This window comes from Engraulis encrasicolus, unplaced genomic scaffold (genome assembly GCF_034702125.1).
Source record: "Engraulis encrasicolus isolate BLACKSEA-1 unplaced genomic scaffold, IST_EnEncr_1.0 scaffold_25_np1212, whole genome shotgun sequence".
Lineage (NCBI taxonomy): Eukaryota > Metazoa > Chordata > Actinopteri > Clupeiformes > Engraulidae > Engraulis > Engraulis encrasicolus.
The window spans coordinates 122457-132500 of NW_026945544.1; the positions used below are offsets into that span (position 1 = coordinate 122457).

At 45.5% G+C, this 10044-nt stretch overlaps 1 protein-coding gene across 1 annotated transcript in view; it reads right to left on the reverse strand.

Moving 5' to 3' along the window:
- Positions 1-10044, reverse strand: part of LOC134442845 (kinase non-catalytic C-lobe domain-containing protein 1) — a 65933-nt gene that overhangs the window by 30007 nt on the left and 25882 nt on the right. The window contains exons 13-18 of the mRNA XM_063192797.1: positions 9242-9319; positions 8765-8837; positions 7715-7898; positions 5904-6799; positions 4990-5128; positions 999-1375 (exon numbers count right to left, since the gene is read on the reverse strand). Of these exons, the coding sequence (XP_063048867.1) occupies positions 999-1375; positions 4990-5128; positions 5904-6799; positions 7715-7898; positions 8765-8837; positions 9242-9319 (1747 nt within the window). The remainder of the gene's footprint in view (positions 1-998; positions 1376-4989; positions 5129-5903; positions 6800-7714; positions 7899-8764; positions 8838-9241; positions 9320-10044) is intronic.

A 10044-nucleotide genomic window follows, 5' to 3' on the forward strand; every position in this document is an offset into this window, starting at 1 on the left:
ATGGAGAGAGGACGAGGGAAACTCGGTCAGGAGAGTGAATGAATAAATCAAATGATGAGATAATTGGCCAACCCCATCAGGACTGAGTAGGTCATTGACGTCAAATAGACACATTTAAATTTCAACTTCATTACCACACACAGAGCACTTTTGTTATCAATCGAAAAACTGTGCTGTACATTGCAGAAAAAAAGAAAACAAAAACGGCAAAAAAAAAACATTTGAGATACTTTTTGACTGACGGGAAACAACACTATTTGAGCATACATGCTGTTAGTGTTGTTTGAGACTGTTTGCATAAGAGCTAAATGCAAGTCGTTTTTTGTGCCAGAGATAAAAATTCCAATATCCTCAGCAACCAATTTCCCCACCATCAATCCACGGCCATGACCAGGAAGGGCTGACAAGAGGAGACAGGCCGCCTGGGTAGCCCTTTGGCAGGGCTGAATGTGGCTCTCTCTCTTGCTTCCCTTTTCACGAGCCAGTCACGCCACACCAAGCCCTTTCAGCAGCCTATCAGAGAACAGCATTAGAGCAGCGCTGTGCCTGCTTTCTTCTACTCGGCCATGACTGACTGGAAATAAACCCAACATGGCCGCCTGTCTAGGGCCCCCAATCAAGCAGTATACGCAAAAAAAAAAATTTGATTACCCACCACAAAGCTTCAAAAAGAAGCCCAGCAACGTCAGGCTTTTTGACCAAGATGCCTATGATGAAGCAGGACCTTCACAGACTTAATTGTTGTAATGTGCCATATTTTTAAACTAGCATGGTAAATCCACTCTCAGCATTACAAACGCACTTTGTAAATGGGAAGTTAGAAGAAAGAACACATTCGGACATGTTAAATTCACTCTTCAAAGTTACACATCACGTGGACTTGTGCACTTCGGGTACTATGTTGTAGTGCGTAATTAATATGCCATATGCACTAAAACACAAAACTGAAGTGCAGAAGTGTACCATTTGAGATGCAGCAAAACATTCATATATCTTACCTGTGCTACCATACCCCTCACTCTCCTCTGATGTCACTTCCTGTTGTTGTCCCTGCAGATGTGCAGCCAATGTTCTATCACCATAGTGCTTGCTATGCTGCCTGCTGTGTTCTGCCGTGTTGGGTTCCGTTGTTTTGAACGGACTCTCCTTTTTCAATTGCGGGTTGGTTTGCAGTGTGCCGGTGCTAAGGGAGTGAGCCAGGGGCAGGTGGCGGATGGTGGGCCGCTGGTGGGGGTTATTATCGGGGCGGGTCCGGGAACGCTCCAGATCCAGCTCCACCGCTGGCTGGGGCGTGGGGTCTCCCTGCCCTCCTCTCTGGGGCGATGCCACTGATGCCCTTTTTGTGGGCTTTGAAGGCTCCTGTTCATTAGATACTCTGTGTGGGATCATCCAGCCAGCGGTGGAAACAGCACAGTCATGTGACCATGGGCAGGGAGAGAGAACAAGAGGGAGAAGGAGAACGAGGAGAGAGACGGGGGCAGAAATACACACACACACATATAGTACATGCATACGCACGCATGCATGCATGCACGCGCAAACACACACACACACACACACACACACACACACACAGACACACACACACACACACACACACACACACACCCAGACACACACACATGCACACAGAGACACAAACGCAGACACACACACACACACACACACACACACACACACACACACACACACACACACACACACACACACACACACACACACACACACACACACACACACAGACACTGATTAAGAGGTGAACAACAGAACATAACACTCTTTTTTTATACCTTTCTCTTTTTCTATTTATCTGTCTCTCTGGCAGACAGACAGACACACACAAATGTTTGTGCAATGCTCGCACGCACGCACGCACACACACACACACACACACACACACACACACACACACACACACATAAAAAAACCCTGTTTCTACTGTCTCTAGGAACACATCAAGTAAACAGTAGCAAGCACAGAGCAATGTGTGACCATGTAAAAGCACAGTGTGACTGCAAAATACATGCCTCAGGCTGACCCACATCTATAACTTCTAAAGCTCAAGCCCAAGTCCAATGCTATACCGCACACTTTCTATACTCACAAGCAAGCTCTGCATTTTCTCCGAGAGGATGTTCAAGTGGATCAAAAGCTCAACTCACGTGTTGCTTTTCAGAAGAAATGTTACACATCATTATAACAAGAAAGCTTCCAAGACACCAAGAACACAAAAAAAGTATTCCGATTTTTGTTTTTCAAAGTCTGTCAGGCAGTCTAGCCTTAGATGCAGCTCCCATGACATGAAACAGGGTTTGAGCCTCTGAGCAAGAGCATAGAGAGTGAGAGAGAGAGAGAGAGAGAGAGAGAGAGAGAGAGAGAGAGAGAGAGAGAGAGAGAGAGAGAGAGAGAAAGAGAAAGAGAGAGAGAGAGGGTCACATGCAACAGGCTGGCTGGCAGTCCACACAGCCCTCCCTCCTCTCTCTCCCTCCTTCTTTCTCTCCACACACACTAAAAATGATGCAGTGTTAATCCAACACAGAGAGACTACAGGAAGATGCAGAAGATGTTGATTTGACTCTCTGAATGTTGATTTAACACTTTCAAAAAACTATGCAGCAGTCTTGGAGAGGCAGGCATTCTTAGAGCAGAGAAGATTGCTGCCATTGTTCCAGAACCACCCTTGGCCTGGAAGTAGCACTCCCCGCATCAGGGAGTGGACCACTTCATGGGAGAGGGTCTTCGGGGTACAATTGGAAGGTATTGTTTGCGGAGGTACTTGATATCAATGGTTCTTTTGTTTCTGGCGTGCTTTTCTTTTCATTCTCGTATCCCCAGACGGAAAGAAGGTGTTGATGAGCAGAGTTGGTGCACACATATACACTCATACACACACATCCATCCACAGACACCTACCGTATATATATGTTGTACATGCATGTCCACTTTGCATGCATACATACATACACACACACACACACACACACACACACTGAAACGGAAACACAGACACAGGCACACACACACACACACACACACACTGAAACGGAAACACAGACACAGGCACACACACACACACACACACACACACACACACACACACACACACACACACACACACACACACACACACACACACACACACACACACACACACACACACACAAACGGACATGCAGAGAGAGAAAGAGAGAGAGAAAGAGAGAGAGAGAAAGAGAGAGAGAAAGAGATAGATAGGGACCTCCTGCACTCTCCCTTGTGTAAACCTTGTCTCGAGAGGCTCTCTTTCTCTCTCTCTCAGCGCCTCAAAGAGCGCAGCAAAGGACACTCAAGAAAAACACCATCATCTAAGCAGCAGAGAGCTTCGCAGGCACACTCACCAGATGCCTACTGGCTACAAGGTCCGCCGTTACCATAGAGACCACTCGCTTTCACCGTGGAGAGAGTGGACAGTAGTGTGTATTTGTGTGTTTTTTCTTTCATTCACACACCTCCTCGAGAGCACCATTAATGACACAGGATGTGTTGTTTTGAGAGCTGAGAGGGAGTGTGTGTGTGTGTGTGTGTGTGTGTGTGTGTGTGTGTGTGTGTGTGTGTGTGTGTGTGTGTGTGTGTGTGTGTGTGTGTGTGTGTGTGTGTGTGTGTGTGTGTGTGCGTGCATGCGTGCATGCGTGCGTGCGTACGTGTGTGTGTGTCTATGTGTATTTGTATGTGTGTATGTCTCACTAGTAATGCGTGCATGCACATGTGCATAAATGTGTGTGTACTATTAGTCTGTGTGTGTTAAGAGGTGGTGGTTTTAAGTGCCTCTTGGGTGAAAGAAACTCGGGTTTGAAAGAGTAGCAATCTTTTTTCCATCCAAACACTTCCTAGGCACCCCACTTTCCTACTACCCAATGTGGTTCCTCGATCAAAGATCTTTCCCTCCCTTGTCATCAAGCCTAAGGTAGTATGCTCCATTACACACAAACAGCACACCAGGATTCATGGGAAATGTGTCTTGATATGTGTGTACCTTGGGTGCTGTAGCTATTGCTCGGTGTTGGGTCTGCATCTTCATGAGAGCAGATTTATTTGTTTTTTTACACACATCATAATACGTAACATGTATGCATAACAACACATTATATGCAAGCTACCTTTAAACATTGCGTTAAATTTGAGTGATAGCTGGTGGTGAAAGTGTTGTGGAAAATTGGCTGATTATGATTATTATTAACAAAGCCTTTTTTACTTCCTAACATTTAGCTGCCAGAAAATCCAAACCTCCAGACTTGTTGGATATTAGCGTAGTAGCATTTCATTGATTGGTCAGTTATAATTTTGGAGGGGAAGTGGAAGGGTTCATTGTTTCTGGAATATTTCTACTAAGGGTACTTTGGGAGAAACAGATACGCTAAATAAGTAGTTAAAGTAAAAAAGTAGTAAAATAAGTACCCTTCTTCTTCTCAAGTATTGCTAAACTGATTATTTCGACTCAACTTGCTTTATATCTTGTTTTAGATTGAGCCACAGATTTCCTACAAAGTATGTGTTGGCTTTAAAACGGAACAACAGGGCTAGGGGTAGCTTTACCTATTGCTCTGAGTTATTATGCCAAGATAATAACAGAACCATACTATCTGAAATATCCCACTGTAGTGTGCAGATGACGATAGACTACTGTACATAATGCCTCAAGCACGTTTTTGACATGTGGAGATGTGTGAGGTCAGAAAAGATACTGTTTATCTTCTTGCCTTTCCGAACAGGATTAATGAGAGCAGAAATAGCAGACATACAAATAATTCAGTTGAGGAATGAAATGAAGCCAACAATTTGGATGTACCTCAGGGGGTTTCACATGGTTCTGGCCCAGAGACCACCGTTAAGGGTGAGTAGTTAGTCTGTGGCCCACTTTGTATGCATACATGTATGTGTAGAAGGCAAACTGCATAGTAAGTCAGGAAGCAGAAGCAATCTGGACCACCAGTGGGACACATGATCACTCACTTGTGCAGAAGGTCATAATTGACGGCGCAGTACAGCATGGCCAGCAGCTTCCTCTCCCAGTAGAGGTGGTGGAACCTCTCAGTGACCACACGGCAGAAGGTCTCGAACTGCAGGTCCCTCAGCGAGAAGATATACTCGCCTTTTTGGAGAACAGGGCAGAGAAATTAGCAGTTTATTTTCACCTTTTTTGGAGAACAGGCCAAAGAAATTAGCAGTTTATTTCCACCTTTTTGGAGAACAGGGCAATTAAATTAGCAAGTTTATTTTTTGCCATTTTGGACACCAGGCTAAAGAAATTAGCTGTTTATTTTCGATACACAACACACCGAGTCATGCACAGACCACTTAAACTACTTAAGGGTCATCCCAAATGTCTTCGTCTGCCTGTAGTCTCAATTGGAGAAAATTAAATTGTGGGCCTGTTATACTGACAACAAGTGACCTGCAGCACAAAGTGAAGCCCAGCGCCTTCAGGAAAAAAACAAACAAAAAGGAGGACAGAGACGAGGAAAGGGAATCCCCTGACGCAATTAGATTTTTTTTAATGGTGTGACCAACACATCAAGTGATTGTGGTAGATTTTGTTGTATTTGTCTGTGTGTGCATGTGTGTTTGTGTGTGTGTGTGTGTGTGTGTGTGTGTGTGTGTGTGTGTGTCTGTGTGTGTCTGTGTCTGTGTGCGTGTGTGTGTGTGTGTGTGTGTGTGTGTGTGTGTGTGTGTGTGTGTGTGTGTGTGTGTGTGTGTGTGTGTGTGTGTGTGTGTGTGTGTGTGTGTGTGTGTGTGTGTGCATGCGTGCATGCGTACGTGTGTGTGTATGTGTGTGTGTGTGCATGCGTGCATGCGTACGTGTGTGTGTGTGTGTGTGTCTATGTGTATTTGTATGTATGTATGTCTCACTAGTAATGAATACCTACCCATTTCTACCTCTTGCACTCCATTCTCCAGGTATCCATCATATGCAAACTGCTCCTTAAGCAGAGCGGTGACCCGCTGCAAGGCTGGATGGGCTAGCTGGGGAGTGGGGTGGGGTGGCTTTGGCACATGCTGATCAGGTGTGGGCGTCACCAGTGGCCTTCCCATCTGTCCTGTCAGGACACTGGGAGCACTGGTGACACAGGGCACAGTATTGATATTGCGCACACTGACACAGCGGTCAGAAGAGCAGTTAGCCTTAGAACAAGATCCAGTGGTGTTGCTACATCCTGTGAGGTGCATATTCAGCAAGGAACTTCCACTATTGGCGTCCAGGAGACTGTGTTGCTGATCAGATGCTTGTCCCATAACCGCCCCTATGGTTAAGGGCAAAGAGGACAGAAGACCTTGTCCAGATGATCCTGCTAGAGATTGCAGACTAGTGGCTATTTGCACAGGCAACAGAGTGATCTTCCCTGTCTGAGGGTCCTGATGCAGGAGGAAGTTGTTGAAGACCGGAAGGAAGCTGGTGGGTGGAGCCACAGGGACAGTGGGTGGAGTCACAGTGGCAGTGGGCGGTGCCACATGGGAGGTGTGGCTATCCTGATTGGGTTGAGCTGAGGAGCCGGCTGGATGGGGAATGGAGGGAGGTGTTGAGTTGACAAGAGTCTGGCTACTTGAGGAGGAAGACGAGGACGAGGAAGAGGAAGAGGAGGAGGAAGAAAGTTCATCCATTACGGCCCCTGCCACTAGTTTGGTGGCCACACCCCCACCAGCCTCTTCCTGGTGTGTGGTTGTGTCAGCAAGGGGGGAGCCAGAGGCGTGAGAGGGGGTCTCAGTCATGGCAGCTCGCATTGAGTGCGGACCGTTACTCGTCATCTGAACATCATTTGTAGACCTGCAGATAAATATGCAAGACACATACAAAAATCTATACATGTCTGACAAGGACTAGTACATAATCATCAGAGTGTGTACGAACAAATTGGAGAGGGGGATAAGCAAGAGAGAAAGAGGAGGATGAAATGACCAGAGTTGTATAAAGTAGAAGTAAAAGTACTCTTACAGATGTAAATCACTACACTAGTGGTATGATATCACAAAGTTGAAAACATGTAGTATCATACCACTAGCATTGCTGGAAAAATTACAGCCTTTCAGTCTTTCAATTATCAATTTGAGACACCATTTGATACAATTGAGATGATCTTTTGAGTTAAAGTCTCATCTGAGAGTAGTGTGAGAACACAAAAAAAGCATATAGATGGACAAAGTGATACAGAGGCAGATAGACAGATTGAGAAAAACAGACAGACAGTCAGTCAGGGAGCATAATGAAGACAGCAGCAGCTGTCACACTCTGACTAATACCTAGATGTTTTGCTTCTTTTAGAGATCCTTTGATGTGAAAAAGTCAATTGAATCTCTCTAGTCAAAGCCCTCACAACACAAGACATTTGGCTACTCAGATTTTATACGAGCAGGACGGTGTGTCACTGGTTCAAGCAACACACCAAGAGCTAAGACGTCACTTTTTACATAAAATCTTGTTTTCATTAATGTCCTTAATGTAGATGTGATCTCAGAGTGACTAGAGCATAGTGCATAGATCGACAAAGCAACAAAAAGATGGATTGATAAGATTGATTGATAAAAAAGATAGATAAACGAAAGAAAAAATGAAAGCCAGAAAGAAAGCTTACCAGCCAGCCAGCCAGATGGACAGACAGACAGACAGACAGACAGACAGACAGACAGACAGGCAGACAGGAAGCCACTGTTATGTATTAAAGATGGTAGACGAGGTGCTCACGTTTCTGTGCCTGTGTGAGCCGTGGTGGTCAGTTCCTGGTCGGTGGCCAAAACAATGGGGGTGAAGTGCGTGGCAGGAGAGGTGAAGGCCTCGGGCAGATGCGTTGCCATGGACATGGGGTAGCTATGGGGAACGGGGCCCAAGATGGGAGCCAGACGCCCCTCACTGGCTATGGGCTTGAAGGCTGCAAAATCAACCATTATCACCCCCATGATTACTTCAATTCAAAGCAAAACAAAGGCTGTGTTCATTGCTCAAACATTACATCATATTCATTTGTCTGATTGGTTGGAGAGAGAGAGAGAGAGAGAGAGAGAGAGAGAGAGAGAGAGAGAGAGAGAGAGAGAGAGAGAGAGAGAGAGAGAGAGACAGAGACAGAGAGAGAAAGAGAGAGCAAGAACATAACATAGCAACAGAGGGCACTCTTGTGTTCTTAAAGAGTTAGTAGGAAAAACAATAGCAGCAAGACAGTTGGAAATGTCAGGAGCATCAAACATTAGTCAAAGAATCACACCCCTCAGACAGAGAGCCCCGACTGTATGCTTTTAGGCAGCAGAAATCAGCATGACACATTGAAAGAGGGCACTGCAGGGTAGGTTACATTAGGTCAGTGTTTCTCAAAGTGGGGCGGAAGCCCCCCAAGGGGGGCGCGGAGGTATTGGAGGGGGGGCGCGTGAGGTCGGAAGGTTTTTCTTTTTTAATACTTTTCTGCTTGGCCATTAATTCAACACATTCACTTTACAATCACAATATATTCATTAATTTATTCACTAATATTTAGAGAACATCATAGCCCATATACGTGTATATTAGGCTCTAATAAACTTTACGAAGGCCTATGTATTTGTATTTTCGTAACCATTTTGCTCAAGGGGGGCGCAGACAGACACCCTTCCTCTGAAGGGGGGTAATGGCACGAAAAGTTTGAGAAACACTGCATTAGGTCAAGTTATGAAGAGCCGAGCCTGAGGATAGTTGGAAATGTCAGCAGCATTAGGGGGGGCAAGAGGCCAGCGGGTAAGCAGAGGGGGCCGACGGCACTAAACACACCCGCCTTGAGGTCTGCCTCTGAGCCTGTGTCGTCCACATCGCCGCAGGTCTCTCCAGACGTGACACTGGGTGACTTTAATGACAGATATGTTTAACCATTACAGTAAAAGCGCCATTACATTACAATGCAGGGTTTGATGATGGCTTGATGATCTGAAATGGGTATATGACCATGGAATTGTAATCTTCACTCAAAACAGTATCAGTTGGTTGTGAGGAGGTGTGTGCGTGTGTGTGTGTGTGTGTGTGTGTGTGTGTGTGTGTGTGTGTGTGTGTGTGTGTGTGTGTGTGTGTGTGTGTGTGTGTATGTGTGTGTGTGTGTGTGTGTGTGTGTGTATGTGTGTGTGTGTGTGTGTGTGTGTGTGTGTGCGGTTGAGTCTTTGTGTGTGTGTGTGTGTGTGTGTGTGTGTGTGTGTGTGTGTGTGTGTGTGTGTGTGTGTGTGTGTGTGTGTGTGTGTGTGTGTGTGTGTGTCCTACTTTGTGGACTCTGTTGATGAGTAGGGTCCACTCAGCCTCCGCAGTGGTTCCCTGGCGGGACAGGTAGTCACGACAGCTCTACAATAGAAATGCGCAAATTACACACATGATACTTGAAGGTATCTGAATATTGCCTCCAATCTCATTACATATCATTTCAATGTCCATGTATTGTTTAATCTGTGTTTGAATGAATCTTTAAGTCTGTGAGGGACCAAATAAACTTTGTCTTTGTTCTCTGGCCTCAGGTTTGAAACTGCCCTCCCCCAAATCATGACATGAATTTGCCCTTGCTATTGGGTCATTCAATATGACCTCACTTCCTGTAAATTCAGATGTTGGCCTTTGTTAGGCCTCTTCTTGTCTTTACCTGTCCTGCTGTTAACGCCTTGGAGACAGGGGGCGAGGGGGGCTGTGGATAGGCCTTTGGGCCAAATGGCCTCCTCTCTCCCTCTCCCAAGCCAATAAACCTTGCAATTCTGAATTCCAACTACTCCACTGGATCTGGTCTTAAATATTAATCATCAGTAAAACCTAGATACTTTAATACTGTAGATCAATGTGTTCTTATAACTATGTCTACTGAGGGCAAATGCCATAATGAATATGACTAATAGCAATCAAGTGTGCAGTATAGCTAAGTTATGTAAGGGATAACATTCAGAGAGAAGGCTCCTACAGTGGAATAGTGCACTCCAGAGATACAGGACCCCAACGCGAAGTGGAATGTTATCCCGCTTATTGCATGGCTAACCTTACACTGAGTGCATAGAAAGCCCATTGGGAAACTCCAAAGTGAAAGC